The sequence below is a fragment of the Hyaena hyaena genome, unplaced genomic scaffold (genome assembly GCF_003009895.1).
Source record: "Hyaena hyaena isolate Hyena2069 unplaced genomic scaffold, ASM300989v1 scaffold_171, whole genome shotgun sequence".
Taxonomy (NCBI): domain Eukaryota; kingdom Metazoa; phylum Chordata; class Mammalia; order Carnivora; family Hyaenidae; genus Hyaena; species Hyaena hyaena.
The window spans coordinates 1,330,404-1,354,176 of NW_024080803.1; the positions used below are offsets into that span (position 1 = coordinate 1,330,404).

General features: G+C 35.8%; 1 protein-coding gene across 3 annotated transcripts in view; it reads right to left on the reverse strand.

Moving 5' to 3' along the window:
• The window catches only part of ARHGAP32 (Rho GTPase activating protein 32), a 308,055-nt gene that overhangs the window by 146,595 nt on the left and 137,687 nt on the right, over positions 1-23,773 (reverse strand). For 2 of the 3 annotated variants that reach the window (XM_039240249.1, XM_039240248.1), the window contains exon 5: positions 22,783-22,867. In XM_039240249.1, the coding sequence (XP_039096180.1) occupies positions 22,783-22,867 (85 nt within the window). Of the gene's footprint in view, positions 1-22,782; positions 22,868-23,240; positions 23,283-23,773 lie in introns of all 3 variants that reach the window. The other variant, XM_039240252.1, reaches the window with a different exon arrangement.

Here is a 23,773-nt window from a genome sequence, read left to right on the forward strand (position 1 = left end):
AATTACGAAGTGTGAGTTCTTCAACTACATTCTTCTTCAAGATTGTTCTGCATATTCAGAGTCGTTTGAGAATTGCATATAAATTTTAAGATACGTTTTTCTATTTCTACAAAAAAAATGCCATCGGGGGTTTTGACAGGATTACAATTAAGATGTAGATCACTATGGGTAGTCTTGTCATCTTAAAAATATTAAGTATTCCAACCCATGAACTAACTAGGGATGTCTTTACATTTATTAGGTTTTCGTTATATTCTTTCAAGCAATGTTCTGTAGCTCTCTGCATACAAGAGAGCTTGTTAAGTGTATTCTTAAGTGTTTTATTGATTTTGATGCTATTGTAAATGGAATTATTTTCTTAACTTCCTTTAGTGGATTATTCCTTTTAGTATAAAGAAATTCAACTGATATAGAATTGATGATTTTATATTTGGAAACTGTTGAACTAAGAGTTTTCTATGGAATCTTTTATGATTTTCTATATATAAGATTGTATCATTTGCAAACAGAGATAATTTAACTTTTTTCTTTCCAACTTGGATGCCTTTTATTTCTCCTTCCTAATTGCTCTGAATCACACTGAGCTGAAGTGATGAGAGCAGTAACCCTTGGTTTCAGTTTTTCACCATGGGTATGTTAGTTGTGGGGTTTTCATAGCTGGTGTTTATTCTGTCAGAGTTTCCTTCTGTCCCTAGTTTGTTGAGTGTTTTTTATCAAAAGGATGCTAAATTTGACAAACGCTTTTTTATGCATCAACTGAGATGATCACATGGGTGTTTTTCTCATTCATTCAGTGAAAGTGTTATATTACATTGACTGATTTTTGTATGTTGAACCATCCTATGTTCGTGTTTGTGTTGATGAAAACTTCTGGAGATGGATAGTGGTTATTTTACATAACAATATGAATGTACTTAACGGCAATGAATTGTATAAAATGGTTGGACTGGCTAAAAAACAAAAAAACAGGAAACTCACCACTATCTATTCCATCCTCCCAAAGGCAGAAGTCTCAGAGAAGTATTAAATTTAAAATGCAAAATTAGAGATGTATGAAATGTGGTGTGCAGCCAGAGGTTGGAACATTATTTAATGTTAAAAACAATGAAGTACTGATACGTGCTCTGCCTTAATGGACTTTGAAAACATGCTAAGTGAAAAAAGCCAGCCCCCAAAAGATCACATATCATATGATACCATGTATACAAAATTTCCAGAATAGGCAAATCCCTCCCTGGAGACAGAAAGCAGATTACCAGGTTGGGGGCAGAAGTGTCAGGGAGAGGCTCACAGGGTTAGAAGAGAATGGGAATGACTGATAATAAGGACATGATTTCTTCTGGAGCTAATAAAAATGTTCTAAAATTAGACTGTAGCAATGGCTGCACACACTGTGAATACAGCAAAAAACAGTGAGTTGTATACTTTAAGTCGATGAATTGTATGGCGTATGAATTCTATCTCCATAAATGTGTTTTAAAAGTAGATTTTTTAAAGGTGAAAAAAATCAATAGAATTTGAATAGTCAATAGTATCTAATTTCAAAATGAAACAGAAAAAATATTCCATTCACATTAACAATAAAAACTGTAAGTTACCTAAAAACAGCCCAAACGGATTTAAAAGCTCAGCATGATAAGCACAGTAACTACCTTCAATTAACCTATAGATTAAATGCAATTCTTATCGAAATTTCCATAGTTTAAATTTTTTTTTTAAATGTTTTATTCATTTCTAGGAGAGAGAGAGAGACAGCGTGAGCAGGGGAGGGTCAGAGAGAGAGGGAGTCACAGACTGAAACAGGCTCCAGGCTCTGAGCTGGCAGTCAGCACCGAGCCCGACGCGGGGCTCGAACCCACGAACTGCGAGATCACGACCTAAGCGAAAGTCGGACGCTCAACCGACTAAGCCACCCAGGCGCCCCAGAAATTTCCATAGTTTAGAGGTGCCTGGGTGGCTCAGTCAGTTAAATGCCCAACTTTCGCTCAGGTCATGACCTCATGGTTGGGGCAAGCCTCTGCTGTCAGCATAGAGCCCCCCTCGGATCTTTTGTCCCCTTCTCACTGTCCACTCTCTGGGCAAGCGTGCTCTCTAACATAAACATTTGAAAAATACATATCAAAAAATTAAAAATCAATAAAAATAAAATCAATAATGAAATCATTTAAAAATATAAATTAAATGAAATTAAAAATTAAAAAATAAAATAAATAAAACATTAAAAATTGCAATAGTCTGATTTTTTTCTTCCCAGGTTTTTCAAGGGAAATGCAAAACATATACAGAAAAACAATGAGCTAAAAAGAACCAAGATAATTTGGTTTAAGTCAAGAGACTTACCCTACTGGATACCAAGACGTATTGTGAAGCTACAATTCAGTGTCTCTCTGTATGCACTTGTTTTTCATCTCATCAAGAGATAGGGTTTCCCTCTCCAATTGTGAATTTATGCTACCCTTAGACTATATGGACCAATAAGGTGTGGAAAAAACAATGTTCCAGGACTTTGGAGACTAGTCATTAAAAAGTCTAACAGCTTCTGCTTTCTTACTGTAAGCCTCCAACCCTCCAGGTCAAAGGACCATAGTACACTACTAAAGAGTTTATGGAAAGCACCTTGATGGATGAAACACTATGTGGACAGAGAGATGACATGAAGGATCACTGGAGCACTAGATATCCAGCCCCAGCCATTGTCAGCAAATGACAATTGCGTAAGAGAACCCAAGTAAGAACTGTAAGAACTCCTACCTAGAACATGCATTACATTTTTCTCATCTTACTATGTTTACTGGTATATTGTTTGTTTCCCCTAAGGGAAGAATCTCTTATATATTTCATCAGTGATACTCATATAAGTATCTAGCACATAAAAGGTATTCAGTAAAACCATTTGGAATTGTGGGTTTTAAGATATCCTATGCACTAGTCTGAACATCAGTATGTTTATACAGTACCTGAGCCAGATGTATGCTAAGTATACACTATGAAAAATTAGGCAACATTTATTTGCCTGGGGAAACTTTCGATGTGAATGTGATCATTTAAATTATGTTTATTTCTTCAAGTTAATGATATGTCAATCTTTTGTTTATAAGGAATGGAAAACAGAATTTCCAAGTCCCATACTTCTGGATTCTTTACAAATCTATTTTTGGAGTTATTTTTCCTATATTGAATTCACTTTTCTATCACCATGGAAACCAAACTGCAATTAGTGTTGTTAGAATATTTAAAAATACAACTCTATTCAAAAAGCATCAAATGTTCAGAGAAGTCTTTTTTTGCATGGAGGGTGGAAATTAGTAGAGTAAGGCAGGGTAAAAATCACCCCACCTACATAAAAAATTATTCATCAAAGTCTAATCAACAGCTTCCAAATGGGGCACACAAAGATTTCTTTTATTCATCTTTTATAGACCTATTATGGTTGCAATTTCACTGTCATACCTATGCAATTTATAAACATTTTCCTTCACCTCTTGTAGCCTGCTGTAGATATGGAAAATAGAAAATAATTTCTGTTACACAATATTATGTGCTCTACTCACACCTATTGTCAACATCCTAATATGAAATGTGGAAAATACTACTTCAAAACTACTGAGTTGGGATGCCAAGTAAACAAATAACACTATATTAGAGTTATAGCTTATGTGGGTAATAAGTGAAATAAGTTCTATTATCAGCACATAAGGCAAAAATCAATTAACAGACAAAACTGTTCTTCAAATTTCTAGGGAAAAAGCTAGAGACCTAAATGCATCTTAATAAACCTAACAATCTGTTTCTCCTTCCAGATTGGAATACAGCACTGTTCCCTCAGCTAAGTACCAGATATAGTAACTAGTGTGCTCATCTTTTTTTTTTTTTAAGATTTTATTCAAATTCCAGTTAGTTAACATATAGTATAATATTAGTTTCAGGTGTACAATACCTGGTGCTCCTCACAATACACTCCTTTATCTCCATCACCTATTTCACCCATCCTCCCATACCTCCCCTCTGGGCACCATCAGTTTGTTCTCTAGAGTTAAGAGCCTGTTTCTTGGTTTGCTTCTCTCTTTCCCTTTCTTTTTCCCTTTGCTCGTTTGATTTGTTTCCTAAATTCCACATATGAGTGAAATCACATGGCACTTGTCTTCCTCTGACTTACTTCTCTTAGCATAATACTCTCTAGCTCCAGCCATGTCATTGCAAATGACAAGATTTCATTCTTTTTAATGGCTGAGTAATATTCCAACATGTGTGTACGCATGTGCACGTGTGTGTATCACATCTTCCTTATCCATTGATCATTCTTTAAATATTGATGATTCTTTAAATCACCCTCAGTTCAACAACGTACTGACGGCAGCACTGATAACTCACTATGTGAATTTTTCATTTCAAATCCTCCCCTTAAATGATAGATTTCCCAGTATAAGAAGAGGTACCAGTATGGAATGTGCAAAACAATAGGACTGAAAGTTTCACTTGCTTTGGTTTGAGGAAATATAAATTCTTTGATGGAGTGGCAACAGTAAAATTATAATGGCTTAGGTTTCAAAAGGCTATGCACATACTATATGTACTTTTATATAAGATTTTTTTTAACTAAAAATATATACTAGTCTGGAAACTACACATACTATTAAGACAAGGGAACTAACCTTTTCATTAGTTTAATTCATTTTTATTAATAACTGTAAGTCCCTCTGATAGGTACCAAAACTTGTTGCTGGTACACATTTCTATAAACATTAATGATTACATTTAGATAAATTCTTTTTTTATTATTATTTTCAAGAAATTGAGAGTGCAAGCAAGGAAGAGGGGCAGCAGGAGAGAGAATCTTCCTCCCCACCCCCAGAGAGTGAGCATGTGCGCGAGCAGGGGGTAAGGGGCAGAGGGACAGAGATAGAATCCTCAAGGGGCGCCTGGGTGGCTTAGTCAGTTAAGCGTCCGACTTTCGCTTAGGTCATGATCTCGCGGTTCGTGGGTTCGAGCCCCGCATCGGGCTCTGTGCTGACTGCCAGCTCAGAGCCTGGAGCCTGTTTCAGTCTGTGACTCCCTCTCTCTCTGACCCTCCCCTGCTCACGCTGTCTCTCTCTCTCCTAGAAATAAATAAAACATTAAAAAAAAAAAAAAAGAATCCTCAAACAGGCTCTATGCTCATTAAAGAGCCTAGTGAGGTGCTCAATCCAACACCTGAGCCAAAATCAAGAGTCAGATGCTCATCTCAACCAGTAAAGCCACCCAGGCACCCCTAGATAAATTCTTACTCAGCAAAAAAAAAACAAAAAAAAAACCCAGCCTGTTTCAAAAAGACATCACACATAGTCAAGTAATCAAGTGAATTAGTAAATACCAGGTATTTACATATACCAGGTTTCTTTTTTTTAATCATTTTTTAATGTTTATTTATTTTTGAGAAAAAGAGAGAGACAGAGCATAAGCAGAGGAGGGGTACAGAAAGAGGGAGACACAGAATCTAAAGCAGGATCCAAGCTCTGAGCTGTCAGTGCAGAGCCCGATGTAGAGTTTGAACCCATGAACCAACCATGAGATCATGACCTGAGCTAAAGTCAGATGCTTAACCAACTGAGCCATCCAGGCACCCCTATACAAGGTATTTAAGACAATAGAATTGAAAATGTAGAGCCACATGTATGATACCTTACCTATTAACAATCTGTTAACAAAGGATTCTCAATTTTTATTCAAAGGGGGAATATGCAATAATGTGCTTTCTCTGGCTTTTTTTATAGTTATTTTAAACCCTTAAAATTCTAAATACATTACAATTTCAATATCCTAATCCACAGATTTAATTCTTTCTGAAACTGAAGCTAAATTTTTAAGTTAATTACAATTACTGAAAATTCATGTTATTTTAATTTACTCTTTTCACAATTTTATATAAGGTTAGGAGAATTATTTTTAATTTTTTTAAGTTTATTTATTTATTTTGACAGAGAGAGTACAAGCAGGAGAGGGTGAGAGAGAAGGAGACACAGAATCCCAAGCAGGTCCTGCACCATCAGCATCAAGCCAACTTATGGGGCTTGAACTCACAATCTGCGAGATCCTGACCTGAGCAGAGATCATGAGTTGGACGCTATCTGTGCCACCCAGGTGCCCCATAAGGTTAATTTCTATGTTAAAAGGTATATTACAGGGGTGCTTGGGTGGCTCAGTCGGTTAAGCACCGAACTCTTGATTTCAGCTCTCCATTTGTGGGATGGAGTCTCACGTCAGGCTCTGTGCAGATAGTGCAGAGCCTGCTTGGGATTCTCTCTTTCTCTCCCTCTGCCCCCTCCCCCACTTTCACGCATGCACTCTTTCTCTGTCTCTAAAACATACACAGAGAGAGTGAGAGAGAGAGAGAGGGAGGATGGGGGGAGGGAGGGGAAGAGAGAGAGAGAGAGAGTGTCTGTGTGTTGACTACCAGATCACCAAGAATATTAGCAATGCAGTCTCCCTTGTAAGGGGAAGTTTGTCACAATATTCTTTACAGTTATAGTTTCTTATTTGCAAAGAATTTCTTTATCCACTGCCTCAATCCTGACAACACTATACTCAGGTCACCAGGAAAAGTACTACTTTTCACATTTTACGATTTAGGGTCTATCTTCACCAAAGTTCCTTAGAACACTTATCTCTCTCTAAAGTTCTTTAAAATTTGAGCAATCTTGTTTGTTTTTTAATTATCACCTCACTTAATTCCCACAGTAGTCTGTAATATATATTTGAAATAGATATATTTATTCCTATTTTACAAATGAGGAAACTGAGGACCAGAGAAATTAAGGAGTTAGCATGAGATCACACAGGTTATATTGTGCTACTATGCATCCTACTCTTTTATCTTTAACTACATTAAAGATGTAGGATATTTCAAATCTGTGGTTTGTTCCTTCTTATTAAAACAGGGGTTTTGTCATTTTATCCCTTCATAGCACTTGTGAACAGAATGACTGTATGGCCTTGATTCAAACACAGTCTGTACCACTTGCCAAAGCTGTGGTCTTGAGTAAGTTCTTAAAACATTTTTTACTCCAATTCCCTCATCTGAATCTACTGTGAAGAATAAATCAGACAACATACAAATAGTACTTCGTATAATGTCTGCTCACAGAAAGCATTCAATAAATATTGGCCTGTATTTTTATTGTAATTCTGATTAATTCATTTAAAACGAAAATTCAGGAGGGGGAGCTTATTTTATATTACTTGTCAACATTGTTAGGCTCAGGTCAAACTTTACTACCTCTTTCCATATTTCCCAATATCAAGGCAAGAATGCACCTGATGAATCAAGGCCATAGTAGCACTTCCAAGTCCTTTGCACAGAAGCTTTACTAGAGAATGCTCAAAAAACAGGTATTCAGTTCCATACTTTCCCAATGTCTTGTTTCAGGTAAAACCTGAGCTGTTGCATTCAGGCTCATTTAACTTAATGCTTTGCTTTACATAAAATCAGATAAAAAGAAACAAGAATTCACAGCTTCTGATAACCAAATGATAAAAGAAAATGTAAACCACACATAGCTACTTGAGTACCCTACACACTAGATGGCAGTACCACATAAAGCAAACCAGGAAGAAATTAATTCCTCAAATGAGTAAATCAGAATAAAGGGATGGTATCCTGCATATTACAGGAGATTTTTTTCCTTGTTACTAAAAAATACTTCATGATACATGATAAACCTTTGTGTTTAGACAGTGCCACTGATACAACAAGGGAGAAATTCAATTATATAATAAATTTACAGAACTTAAAACTACACGTAGTTTTACCTAAAACATGAAGCCATTTCTAAAACTTATTTATCTTTATCTTCTTCCTTTTTTTTTGACGTTTCAATTACTCTAAACAAAACATAGTATGACACTTATATGCCAAAACCTGCAGCATTTGTTCAAAGTACTACTTAGGTGGAAAATGTCCAAACTTCAATGCACTTATTTAAAAAATAATGGCTGAAAATAAATATCAACAACACCTAGAGAACTGTATTTCTTTCAAGAAAATAATACATAGAATAATATTAATATTTGACAAAGTTGATCTATGACAATATTAGGTTTCCACCATCAAACAGATGTATGCATATTGGTTATTCACAACTGTTTTTCAGGGGAAAAAATTAAGAACTAAACTGTGAGTTCAAGAAACAAGAAAAATGACAAAATAATAAACCCAAAAAATGTGGAATAGAAAATAAATATGCTTAGGAATTAACAGTAAGAAAGGAACAAAGAGTGGGAGGGAGGAAAGGAAGAAAAGAAGAAAGGAAGAATGGAGAAAGGAAGGAAGAGAGAAAGAAAGAAACAAAAAAAAGAGAGACAGGAGAAGGGAGGGAGAGAAGGAGACTCAAATTGGTCAATCAAACCACAAGCTCGTTTCTTAGTAAGGCCAAACTTTAAGAATGTCTTGTGTACAACATACACCCATATATTTGAAAACCTACATCAAATGGACAATTTTCTAAGAAAATATAAATGATAAAAATTGGCCTAAGGAGACAAAAAAGAACCTGTCTAGACCAATCAAATCACAAATTAAAATAGTAATTAAAGATTAGGCTCTTGAATGCAAACCAGGACAAAAAGGCTTTAACAGGAAAATTCTACTAAACCTTCAAAAAATAGGTAATTCCTACTTCTTCTACAAACTTCCTGGGTATTTATTTTTAAAATGAGATGCAGTAGTGAAGTTCCCCAAAACTCAGGCTAGTGGACAAGTGCAATATATAGGTCAACATCACCATGAAACATAGACAAAAAATCATCAACTCCTAATGGAGTAAAAAATGGAATTCATTTTTAAAATATTTAAGCTTGGGGTGCCTGGGTGGCTCAGTCGGTTAAGCCACTGACTTTGGCTCAGGTCATGATCTCATGCTTCATGGGTTTGAGCCCCACGTCAGGCTCTGTGCTGACAGCTTGGAGCCTGGAGCCTGTTTCAGATTCTGTGTCTCTCTTTCTGCCCCTCCCCCACTCACACTGTGCCTCTGTCTCTCAAAAATAAATAAAACATTTTAAAAAATTAAAATATTTGAGCTAGTAAAGTGTGTCCCAGAAATATAAGGACATTTCAACCATCTGTTTCTATGACCAAAGTAACTCTTTCTACTAATTTTTAAAGACCGCTTACTCATACTGTATAAAAGTAAAGTAAGAAGATGCCATGATAAACAGCCTCTATTACCTCTATGTTATTATATCCTTTTACCTCTTTACTTTGTCACATCCCTAGTTCATTTAAATCAGGGCTCACAGTTCATCTACAACCTATTAGCTACAAGACAAGGGAAACCAGACAGAGATTGACTGACAATCTCCCTAGGGATCAAGACAGTATGGCACAATGAGAACATACCACCAGCTGGCCACACTCACGACACACCACACCAGAATAATTTCTCCTCAACATGACAGTGCCACCTTACACCACAAGTTAAAACTGAAGATACTGAACTTTCAACAAGAAAGCCAGATAATTTGGCTAAAGTCTACTAAAAATGACTTGAGATAGGATTTGAACACATCCATGCAATCTAAAGCACATGTCTTACCAATCTACCAGAAAAAATATACATGGACTTGAAAATTATTTCATCTGGTACAAATTAAATCAGAAACAAAGGAACGTCTGAGGATGTTCGATGTCTATTCTGCTCTCAAAAGGCAGAACACATGATTTAAGAACCACCCTATCTTTCAGAATGAGGGAGAAACTTTTGTAAGACATTCCATTTTACAAAAAAACATGTATGAGAAAAAAAATCACACCCCTCTGCTTTAAGCTTTAAACACAGAAGTCATTTTTCTGTTACCAAAGCATTCTTTCAAGAATTATAAACATTACATTTTCCTATAAGTTTTTCCAATTATTTTATACTTAGGTCTCCATTTTTTCTTACAAAAACAGTACCATGCTCTGTTGAAACTCTTTAATTTATCAATATAACAAGAATATTTATTCTGCTTCAGTAAATATTCTATATGATTTTAAGTAAGTACACAGGGTTTCCCTGTATGGATAATCCATAATTTACATAACTCATTCTGACTTCTGAGCACTTATGTTACTTCTAACTTTTTACTATAAATGAAAATGTGATGAATACATGGATAATCTTTTGAGACTGGCGTTTATTTAAGATGCCCTAGTCTCTATTAACAGAACTTCTACTCTTCTTTAAAATATTAATCAAATGCCATCTCCTCTGCATTGCATTTTCTGATGCTTCAAAACAGTTAAGATCCAAAATTTCTTGAATATATATGTATGCACAAAATAAATGAAGGCATGAAATTAACTTCAAGGTAACATATCTTGATTCTTATGTATGTTAAAATTATCCTTTAATACTTTAGTCTTCCCATTTATGTTTAAACATTTCTAAAGAATGAATAATATCCTATTTTTTTAAACCTTCCAACATACAGGATGCTGTCTGGAACAGTGCCAAGACACAATAAGTGTTTGTTAAATGACTGACTCCTCAGCATATCTAACAAGAAATATCACAAAGATATATCTTCAAGACCATTACTGAGCCCCTACTACTGAAACACTGTGCTGAGTTCTACAGAAATAAAAAGTGTGACATATCAACCGAAAGAGTTTATAATTGGGAATACCAAAAAATAAATATTTTAAAAAGTGCAAATCAGCAAATTACAAAACTAAATTTAGCAATTAACTGTCAACTTTCTAAATGTATATACCCTTGACCCAACAAATCATCTAATAGGAATTTAATGCATATGTTCACATCAATAAAACCCAGAATATTCATCAATTGGGAACTAATTAAATAAACTATGGTATAATAATAAAATGAAATACTATATAACTGAAAATAATCAGCTAAATCCAAATTTCTGAAATAAAAAATATATCCAAGATGTAATTTCAAGTAAAAGCAACTTTCAAGGCAGTATATGTAGTAGCAAACTATCTGTATTTTTAAAAAGTTACAGGGACGCCTGGGTGGCTCAGACAGTTAAGCGTCTGACTTTGGCTCAGGTCATGATCTCACAGTTCATGGGTTCGAGCCCTGCATCAGGCTCTGTGCTGACAGCTCAGAGCCTAGAGCCTGTGTCAGTTTCTGTGTCTGCCTCTCCCCTGCTCACACTCTGTCTCTCTCTGTCTCACTCTCAAAAATAAATAAAGGTTTAGAAAAAATTTTTTAAGTAAATAAAAATAAAATAAAATAAAAATAAAAAGTTACAGACAGCTGGATAGGTTACACCTACAGCTGTATCTAGAGACACTGCTAGATATTTTAAAAAGAATTCTAGCCAGACACATAATAGTTAACAAGACAGAGAGAGCATAAAGGGAATTTTCACTTGCTTTTGGCACATGTCATCATCTATTCTATTTGATATATATATATAAAAGAATATATTCTTTATGAGTGTATATATATATATGAGTGTATATATATATATGAGTGTATATATATATGTATATGTATACATATATACATATGTATACGTATACATATATACATATGTATACATATATATACATATATATACATATATACACTCATAAAGAATATATTTCTTTTTTTCAATGTTTATTCATTTTTGAGAGAGAGACACACACAGGGTACAAGTGGGTGATGGGCAGAGAGAGAAAGGGAGACACAGAATGAGAAGCAGGGTCCAGGCTTTGAGCTGTCAGCACAGAGCACGATGTGGGGCTCAAACTCACGAACAGTCAGGTCGTGACCTGAGCCAAAGTGGGAGGCTTACCCCACTGAGCCACCCAAAGTGCCCCAAGAATATATTCTTATCATATAAGGGCAACACTTAAATGTTGAAGAACCCAAAATAATTTAAGAATTATTTTTAAAGCATATTTTTCAAACATAAATTCATTTATCCAATCATTCAACAAATATTCATCAAATGATTTTTTTATGTGTCAGGCACTGTTCTAGATGCTGAGGTAGAAAAAATAGAACAAATAATAATAAGATAATTTGCATACCAGATGGTGGTGTTACAGAGAAAACTAAATTATGAGAGAGATGGGGAATGTTGGTGACCAGGAGTTGCAATTTTATGTAGAGAGAGCACACTCTTTCTGAGAAGGTAACATTTCAGCAAGTATTTAAAGAAGGGAAGGTAGTGAGTTACGTGGCTATCCAGTGAGAACAACTTTCCAAGTAGAAGAAACAGAAAAGTCCAAAGGTCATAAGAAGGGAGCCTGTATCCCGGAAGAAGAGCAGCTGTGGCCAGAACACTGTGTCTTGGGGAAGGAGAAATAAATGAAGTAAAAGATAAGGTCAGTCATGTTGAGGGCAGATCTTATAAATCCTTTTAGGAAACTTTAAGAAATTTGACTTTCACTATGAAGAATATGAGGGGTAACTGGAGTGTTCTGAAAAAGTGACATGATCTGATTTATACTGAAAAGACTCATCCTTGCAGGTGTGCCAAACAAGAGTTACTGAAATAATCCCCTACAATGATGACAGTAGACAGAAGAGAAATAGGTGAGTGTAGTTAGATCCTGAGTTTATTTGAAAGAGAGGGCCAAGAATTTTGCTGATGGACTTGGACTAGAGAAGTCCAAGATGGCTCTGAGGTTTTGTCTGGCCTTAGGAACTGGGAACACAGGTTTACTGTTTACCAGCATGGACAGGACAGCCAGAGGGGCAGGTCTGAGGGAGACTGCTAACTGTGAGATGCTCATTAGTCTTCCATGAGGAGATGCAGTCGTCAGCTCGAGATATGAGGCTAGAGTTCAAAGGAGAGATCATGAGAATTTCCTCCATATGTCATATGATAATGAAATTACTGGCCCAGCAATTTCTATCTAAATTATTTTATAATTAGACACAACTGTGTCTTTTTTTTTTTTTAATTTTTATTTATTTTTGAGAGACAGAGAGAGGCAGGGCATGAATGGGGGAGGAGCAGAAAGAGAGTGAGACACAGAATCTGAAGCAGGCTCTAGGTTCTGAGCTGTCAGTACAGAGCCTGATGTGGGGCTTGAACCCACAGACTGTGAGATCATGACCTGAGCTAAAGTCAGACGCTTAACCGACGGAGCCACCCAGATGCCCCAAGTGACTGTATCTTAAAGTCTACATAAAACTGAAAATCAGAACTTATAACATCGGATTAAAAAACTTTTCATTTTATAACTGAAAGTCTAAAAGTTAAATATAATTTTGTCTGGATTTTAAAAATTTAATGCTCGGTGACATCTTCTGGGATACAATGGCCTATTGCAGTTACATATTTTCACTATGTGAGGAATAGAAAGAGCTACAAAGACAAACACAAGAAATCTGTAAGTCAAAAGAGAAATTGCTAAGATAGAGTGAAAAAAAGTACGTATGCAAATGTCCCACATTTAGGACATATTAAAAAGCAACAATGAAGTCAACTGGCGGTATGAATAACCTGGGATATAATAGAGCTGCCAAGCACAAGGCTGATGACCTATTCTAATAACATTTAATAAAGTTTTCATACTTATTTTCTCCTCAGAGCATACTGTCAATCTGATACTAAAAAAAAGTAAAGAGGGGTGCCTGAGTGGTTCAGTTGGTTAAATTGTCTGATCTTGATTTCAGCTCAGGTCATGATCTGAGTCATGAGATTGAGACTGAGCACCACACCAAACTCCACACGCAGTGTGGAGCCTGCTTAAGATTCTCTCTCTCCCTCTCCCTCTCCCCCTCTCTCCTGCTCATGTGCACTCTCTCTTGCTCCTAAAAAAAATTAAACCATAAAAAAAAATTATTAAAAACACTAAGTAAGGATTCTAGGGAAATGGTGGAGTGGGAAAGCACTACTAATCTCCCATGTAGGCAACAGATGCACTGACGGAATCTGTCTGATATAATTATTTTTGTAATTCTGGAGTCTACTGAGGGCTTGTAACTTCCAGGGGAAAGCTTGGATGGTAAACTGCAGCATTTCAGTCCATGTTAGCACAGTAGCAGCTACGCGTCCCCAAGCCCCCAGCATTCAGGGCAACCACGCAGGAACTGGAGGAGCAGTCTGCAAGGACCTTGGGAGAGCCTGTGCAGGCAAACAGACCTCTTCCTATAAACACTGAAGGGTTCCTCATTGCTGCTTCTGGTCTCAGAGATGCAAATAAGGAGATGGATGGCCGTTACTGTTACAACTCCCCATACTGTTGCAAGCTTCTACCGGCTGAAGCCACTTCTAAGAAGTGTAAAAGGTCTGTACCCTTTTCCTTCGTCATTTTTGTTTCCCCCTGAGAAGCCAGACATTAGACCAGAACATCAGAAAAGAACCGCATATATGTGAAAAATTAGAAAGTGACCACACATGACCAGGGAAAGGCAAGGCTCCAAGACTTTAAAACATGTGTCTTAAAGGTGCCCAAAACTCTAAAGAAAACATATAGATAATGTCAAGAAAGTGATATATGAACAAAATAACAAAATAGAAATATCAATGAAGAGATATAAGACCTAAAAAGGCAATGTGGGGGGCACCTCGCTGGTTAGTAGATGGAGTATGCAACTCTTGACCTCAGGGTCATGACTTAAAGCCCCATGTTGGGTGTAGAGATTACTTTTTAAAAAAGAATTTAAAAGGTATTGTGTGCTTTAAAGTATAATCACTACAATTCTCATTTCATAGGAGAAAATTAAGGGGAAATTTGAACACTCAGAAGAAACAATCAGCCAACTAGAAGACATGACCATGGAAATTACTGACTCTGAAGAACAGAAAGAAACAAGAGTGAAGATACGTGAACAGAATCTCTGGGACCTATGTGACACCATCAGAGAACCTAACAGACCTACGGGAGTCCATCCCATATACATTAGAAAATTCTCACAATGAAAACAGACGAAACAGCAGAGATAGTAGGTCAAGAAATAATGGCTGAAACTTCCCAAATTTGAATAAAGACAAGAATATAAACATCCAAGAAGCTAATAAACTCCAAATAAGATGAACTCAAAAAAACTCACATTATAATCAAACTTTCTAAAGCCAAATGGCATACCCCATTTTTATACTTCAGATACTGTGTTTTCTACAAATTGAAGGTTCGTGGCAACCCTGCTAAGTAAATAGGTCTTTTGGTGGCATTTTTCAAGCACCATTAGCTCCTTTTGTGTCTCCGTGTCATATTTTGTTAATTCATGCAATATTTCAAAATTTTACATTATTATTGTATTTGTTATGGCGATCTCTGATCCATGATTACGACCTGTTGTAATCTGACCTGTAATCTGTTGTAAACTGACCTGGAGGCTCAGTTAGTTGAGCATTTGACTCTTGATTTCAGCTCAGGTCATAAGATCAAGCCGTTTGTGAGATTTTGTGCTGAGCATGGAGCCTACTTAAAAATACTCTCTTTCTACCCCCTGCCCCATCCCTGTTTGTGCACTCTCTCCAAAAACAAAAACAACCTGTTGAAAGCTCAGATGATGGTTAGCATTTTTAGCAATAAAGAATTTTTTAATTAAGGTATGTGCCATTTTTTAGACTTAATGCTATTACATGCACTTAACAGACTATAGTATAATGTAAACATAGCTTTCATATATACTAGGAAACAAAAAACTCATTTGACTTACTTTGTTGCAATAATCATTTTATCATGGTGGTATGGGACTAAGCCTGCAATATTTGCAAGGTATGCCTGCACAATGCCAGATCTTAAATGTAGCAAGAGAGAAGCAACTAGTCACATAAGAGGGTTCCTCAATAAGATTATCAGATTTATCAGAAACTTTGGAGGCCAGAAGGCAGTGGCCCAATATATTCAAATTACAAAAAGAATGAAAGTGTCACCCAAGAATACTATCTCCAGCAAAACTGCCCTTCAAAAGTCAGAGACAAATTAAGACATTCCCAGTTAAACAAAAGCCAAGGAGAGCCCTGTCCTTAGACCCAGTCTGTGAGGAGTGCCAAAAGGTGTCCTGCAAGTTGAAGTGAAAGGACACTTGACAATAACTTGACCTCAGGAAAAGTAAATACAAGCGCAATTATAAAAACCAGTGTTCCTGGGGGCGCCTGGGTGGCTTAGCTGGCTAAGCATCTGACTTCAGCTCAGGTCATGATCTCACGGTTCATGGGTTCGAGCCCCGCGTTGGGCTCTGTGCTGACAGCTAGCTCAGAGCCTGGAGCCTGATTCCAATTCTATATCTCCCTCTCTCTCTGACTCTCCCTTGCTCACGCTGCCTCTCTTTCTCCCAGAAATAAATAAAACATTTAAAAATTTAAAAAAAAAAAAAGTGTTCCTCTAACAACGGTTTGTGTAACTCTAAGTCTTTTCTACATGATTTAAGAGACTAATACTTTTTTTAATATAAAAGCTAGTATTGTAACTTGCGCTTATTACTACACACTTTGTATTCAACATAGTTTAAGAAGCATTAAAAGAATTTTATGTTTTTGGACACACAATACAGAAAGATATAATTGTAAGATATTTATAACCAAAATGGATACGGACCAAGCTATAAAGAAGCAGAGTTTGTGTATGCTACTGCAGTTAAACTAGTACAATTTCAAATTAGAGTATTATAACTTCAGGATGTTAAATGTAATCCCATAGTAACCACAAAGAAAACAGCTACAAACTTTAGGCAAAAAGAATTGAGAAAGGAATTTAAACATTTCACTACAAAAAATCAACTAAATCAACATACATTATATTATACAGAGACAAGAAATATGTAACACATGACAATAAACTATTTGTAAAAAAAAAAAAAAGAAATATGTAACACACACAGAAAAAAAGATAGCAGTCTGACAGAAAAAAAAAGTCCTTTCTTTTCAGTAATTACTTTAAATAGAATGGATTAAACTCTATAATCAAAAAACAGAGATGGCAGCCAAAGCAATTTTGAAGCTGGAAGCATCACAATCCCAGATTTCAAGATATACTACAAAGCTGTAGTAATGAAAACAGTATGGCACTGGCATAAAAATAGCCACAAATAGACAACCCAGAAATACATTTACATTTTTATGGTCAATTAATTTATGACAAAGTAGACAATAAACAGCGCTGGGAAAACTGAATAGCCAAATACAAAAGAGTAAAACTGGAACACTTTCTTATATCATACACAGAAATAAACTCAAAGTGGATTAAAGACCTAAATATAAGACCTGAAATCATAAAATTAGAAGAAAATAATGAGCAGTGATTTCTTTGACATAGGCCTTAGCAACAATTTTCTAGATGTCTTCTCAGGCAAGGGAAACAAAAACTATTGGGACTACACCAAAATAAAAAGCTTTTGCACAGCAAAGGAAACAATCGACAAAACAAAACACAACTTACTGAATGGCAGAGGTATTTGCAAAGGATATATCTAGTAAAAATTAATATCCAAAGTATATAAAGAATTTATACAACTTAACACCAAGACAGTAAATAATCAATTACAAAATGGGCAGAGACCTTAATAGACATTTTTCCAAAAAAAACATAAGGATGGCAAACAAATAAAAGATGTTCAATATCACTAATCATCAGTGAAATGCAACTCAAAAACACAATGACATATCATGTTACACCTATGAGAATGGCTACAATCAAAAAGACAAGAAGTCACAATGGAAAAAAAAAAAGAACACTTGTATATTGTTGGTGGGAATGCAAACTGGTGCAGCCACTGTGGAAAATAATCCAGAAGCTCCTCAAAAAATTACAAACAGAAATACCATATCATCTAGTAATTCTAATACTGCATATTTACCCAAAGAAAACAAAAACCCTAATTTGAAAAGATATATGTAACCCTATGTTAACTGCAGCATTATTTACAATAGCCAAGACATGGAAGCAACCCAAATGTCCATTGATAATGGATAATGGATAAAGATGTGGTAATATATATACACATATATATACATACATACACATACACACATACATACAGACAATGGAATATCATCAGTCATAAAAAGAAGAATAAGATCTTACCATTTGCAACAACACGGATGGACCTAGAGGGTGTTATGCTAAGTGAAATAAGTCACACAGAGAAAGGTAAATACCCTATCATTTCACTTATGTATGGAATCTAAAAACCAAAAGAAATGAACAAACAGACTCTTAAATATGGAGTACAAATTGATGTTGCCTTAAGGGAGGATGGACGTGGAGGGATGGGTGAAATAGATAAAGGCATTAAGAGGTACAAACTTTTAGTTATAAAATAAGTAAGTCAAAGAAATAAAAAGTACAGCACAGGAAATATAGTCAATCATGTTATAATAAGGTTGTTGGGTGACAGACGGTGACTATACTTATCGTGGAGAACACTGAGTATCAACTGTTTAACCAGCATGTTGGACACCTGAAACTAACATAACACTGTATGTTAATTATACTTCAATTAAAAATGATGGAGATAACAGACTAAATTTAAATAAGCATATTCCACCTATATGCTCACTTTAGATCAAAAGATACAAACAGGTTATATAGAGAAGTCCTAAAACTCAGTTAAAAAACAATCAATTCAAAAACGGGCAAAGCATTTGAACAGACATCTTTCCAAAGGAGAAACACAAATGAACAATAAACACATGAAAAAATGTTCAACATCACTAATCATGAGTGAAATGAAAATTTCAATCTGGTCGTCAGCATGGAAAAATATTCAAAGATAGCAAATAAATGGTTACCCAGAGCTTTGTGTCTTACAAGTATTTGATTCTAAGTATCCAATGGTGGTATTTTGTGTACCTCTATTGCCCCATCATGCTATGGACTATCCATGCTCTATTTACTATTAGAAATGGAGTCATTATGGGGTGCCTGGGTGGCTCAGCCAGTTAAGAGTCTGACTTCGGCTCAGGTCATGATCTCACAGGTCATGATTCCTGAGTTCAAGCCCCATATCGGGCTCTGTGCTAACAGTTTAGAGCCTGGAGCCTGCTTCAGATTCTGCATATCTCTCTCTCTCTCTCTCTCTCTCTCTCTCTCTCTCTCTCTCTCTCTCTCTCTCTCTCGCCCTCTCCTTCTCATGCTCTGTTTTTCTCTCTCTCTCAAAAAGAAATAAACATTAACATTTTTTAAAAATTTTTAAAAAGAAGAGAAAAGAAATGGAGTCATCAGTGTCTTTAAATCTAATCCAAATGGAGAAACAGGAATCAAGAGGTGGCAATGGGAGTGGGGCTACTCACTACTACTCATAGTGACTCACTAGAGAAATTTGTGCTTCATGTCCCTATAATCATATATGCTCTCATAACCGAGAAGTCTTAGTTCCAAAGGAAGGAATGCTTCCACCAGAAGACAAAATAATGACTCCGCTGACCTGTAAGTAAGCCTGCCACCCAGCCACTTTGGGCTCCTAATGCTTCTAAATCAGAAGGGAGTTTTGGTGTTAGCTGGGATGACTAATGCTGACTACCCAGGGGAAACTGGACTGCTACTCTACAACAGAGGTTTAAAAAAAAAATACATCTGGAATGTTGAAGCTTCTTTAGAGTATCCCTTTTGGTATTACACGCCTGCCATTGAACTCAATGGGAAATTAGCAGAACCCAATTCAGGCAGGGCTATTAATGGCGAGACCCAAAATGAAGGTATGGGTCACCCAACCAGGGAAAGAATCACAATCAACTGAGAGTCCAGTGTAGCGCAAAGAAAATACAGAAGCAGAACAAGGTAATTATAATACCAGCTACAACCACATGACCAGTTACAGAAGCCACCACAATAACTGCCATGTGTTACCTTCTTATTTCACTCTGAATGTGTGTGTGGAGGGGGGAGGGGTAGTGTATGTGTGTGTATGTGTGTGTCATAATAAACATCTTTGTTTTCTTCTCTCTTGTCACTTTCAAGATTTATATCATGGTACTTAACATATTTTTAACTTTTCATTATAGCATTTAAGTTATAGCATAGCAATAAGAGTAAACATTACTCAAGGCCTTTGTACTCTCTTCTGGGAAAATGGTCAGAATGTTTTTAGTTGTATAAAAAACAGCTGATCATGCTGTTAGGCAGAAGCAGGACCCTGTTATTGTCTTTATTAGAGATTAAGTGTCGTTTAAGGAATGCCTAGTTGGCAGAGTGGACTGTGATTGTTAATTTTATACATTAACTTCTGATCAAACATTATTCCAAATAATTCTGTGAAGTTATTTTTTAAATGAGATTAACATTTAAGTCAGTAGACTTTGAGTAAAGCAGATTACTCTCCATGATGTGGGTAGGCCTCATCCAATCCACTGAAGTCTTTTACAGAAAAAGAGACTAATCTCCCCTGGAGAGATATCTCAGCCAGCAGACTGTCCCTGGACTCAAACTGTAACATTAACCCTTCCCTCGGTTTTCAGCCTATCCTGGAGATTTTGAACTTAGCCAAGTCTCCACAATCGCAGGAGCCAATTCCTTAAAATAAGTTTCTCTCTCTCTCTCCCTTGCACTCTCTCTCCACACACACACACACACACACACACACACACAAATTGGTGCTGCATGACTGGAGAACTCTAATAAAACCATATTTTAAAATAATAATAAAACAGACTCCTTTCAAAAAAAGACTGGTGGGTACCACAGTAAAATACTGAAATCATGGACCACCAGTGATCCATACAACTAGAGGGGTGATGCACTGCACAAGAGAAGGCCATTTGCACTCCACTCCAATGCTACAGTTAATATCCATTCGGTCTGGTTGTCATACCAGGGATTTTTAATATCACTCTTTTTCACACTATAAGTATAAATTCCTAGCAACTTTAATATTCAAGTCAAAATTATGAAACTTATACATAAAAAGGACAATAATTTCATTAACTTCAGAGCAGGAGAGGACATCCTAAAAACAACAGGAAAAATACTAGGCAGGTTTATGCAAACATACAACCATAAAATACATAAAATAAAGAACAAAATAAATAGTACCTATATAATGAGAGCAGCATAAAGAGAGTCAAATAACATGCCAAAATGTGGGAGAAAATGTTTTTATTTCACATGCAAAAACAATAAAAGACTGGATGCAACATGAAAGAACACCCAAAATATGTAGAGCATAATCATGAATGAATTAGAAAAATATAAGCAAATCTGTAAAAGAAAATGAACAAAATACCTGATCTAGAGTTTTAAAAAAACAGAAATTTCAAACACTCAATAAGTATTTGAAAAGATGTTCAACTGCATTAGAAATCAGGAGTCTACAAATACCTACAGTGAGAGAGAATTACTTCCTTACTGCATGGATAAAAATTAGTATCAAACTACCAAGAGTTGCCAAGGATGTAGAACAGCAACTCTCATCTACTGCTTACGGGAGTATAAATTTGTAAACCACTTATAGAAGTAGCTTGGCTTTCCTTAATAAAGCTGGACATGTGATAACTCTGAAATTCTACCATGAGAAACTCCTGAATATATGCACCAGGATTTGTGTACAGCAATGTTTACAGACAGCAAAAACTAACAACCCAAATTTCAAATAAACAAACAAAAAAGAATGGATAAATTACTTGTAACATAACGCATGCTATGGATTAATATACAGTAGTGAACAAAGTGAACCAACTAAAACGGCATACATCTACAGGGATCAATTTCACAACATTAAATGAAAGAAGAAAAAATATATTCAATAAAGAAGCCTACCCAAGTGTGACATTTCAGCCTACCCCTGATCCTTCTTATCCTGTTCTACTTTTTTTTTTTTTTTTACCATAGCTCTTTTCTTGTCCACCATCTATCTGTGCTCTTTAAGAATGGGTATTCAGATGGGGTGCTGGGTGGCTCAGTCAGTTAAGCATCCAACTTTGGCTCAGGACGTGATCTCACAGTTCATGGGTTTGAGCCCCACATCAGGCTCTGTGCTGACAGCTCAGAGCCTGGAGCCTGCTTTGGATTTTGAGTCTCCTTCTCTCTCTACCCCTCCCCTCCTTGGGCTCTATCTCTGTCTTTCAAAAATAAATAAACGTCAAAAAAATTTTTTAAAAAATGGGTGTTCAGTTTTTGTTCTGGTTGTTGCTCACTGATATACCCAAAGCACCTAAAACACTTCCTGGTACATAGTAGTTGCTCAGTAAGTATTTTCCGAATGGCTGAATAATTCCAAGTACATAAAGTTCAAAAATAGGCAAACTAAACACCCATACTGATTAGGAATGCATATAAATAATAAAACTACAAAAAATGATAACAAATATTATAAAAGTCATGGTAGAAGTAATCTTTAGGGTAGAGAAGGCAAGTGCAACATAGGAGAGACACCCCGGTAATTTCTGTCTCTTAGCCTGGGTTTTAAAATGTATACACATATGTATGTAACATCTATGTATGTAACATATATGTATACAGGCACATACTCTATAAACATATGTATTTATACACACAATATACCTCAAAATAAGAAAAAATACAGGGGAAAAAAACTCCATTAGCACATCTGTCCCGTACTCCACTTCATTCCAACTCTCATTTAACCATCATTATTATGATCCAACGTAAGAGTCAGGTAACAACTAGAATACTTCATGCTATAAAACAATGGCAAACTCTGTCTAAGGAATCTAACAGAAATTCTAAGAATTATAATGATTCTGTTACACTATTTCTACTCGAAATAGGAGTCAGGGGGCATCAACTATTAGCCAACAGAAGGAAATTAAAGTTTTCACATCAACCAACAAGACATCAATAGTAAAACCTACTTCTAAGTGTTACCTCTCGGATATATAGATAAAAATAGAGATTAAAAAAATACAGATATAGATATATCTTAATTCAGTATGTAGGAAATATTGCAAATATACCTGTATGCTGCCAAACTCAACGTTCTCATAATGGAAATGTGCACATTCAGCCATCTTCGGAAAGTGACCTTTAGTGAAGGGTAACCTGAAGTACATGAAATAACTAAGTGAGACGCAAGGTAATGGAAGTCAGAATTACTAAGCCTAAGGAAAAAATAAAATGGGTTGAAGAGCTCATGCAAGCAAAACTATTAAATAAGCGCATGCGCATGAGCACACAAATAGCCACACAAACCTTCCCAGAAATACAGTGAATCAAATGAAAATTACATTCAGTGCACAGGTCAAAACCAAAAAAAAAAAAAAAAAATTTAAAAAGCATCACTACACTCTCCTAATCTTGACCCAAGGCAATGTCCATAGAAAATCTATGCTTTTAGTGAATGTTATAAAAACTGTGAAAAGCCAACTTCTGATCAGAAGCAGCATTCCCAATGAAATATACAACCAGATTTTACCTGTGCATGTTGTCGCAGCCCATCAGTCCTGGATTGGTGGGTCTGGGTGCAGAATGAATATTTTTATCTTTGTCTTTTCTCTATTTACAATGAAAACATAGCTATCTAACCCTCTACTGGGTGAAAAGACGGTTTTTCTGGGTTTTGCTCTTTAATGCCAGCTTCATGGGATGGGGAAGAAGGTAGTAGATACGGCTTCAATAGGAAAGTAGGAAATAGTTTTTCTGTTAAAGACTGAAATGGATACCTTCAGATATTTGACATTTAAGAGTCAATTAGATAATCAAACTCAGGCTTTCTCAAAGGCAGAGCTGAGATACAACAATCTCATAACTCAAACAACAAAGCTGATGTTTCTAAATGAATGAGAGTATGTATTAAGAGCATCGAGACAGACACATTTGGATTGTTCCCACTGAACAAATGCACCCTAACAGACAATAACATAAAGCTGTTGCAAGGACAAAATTAAAGTGTATTTTTAAACAAGCAGATAATCTTCAGATTTATTCCACTAATTGTTGAGTCAAAGT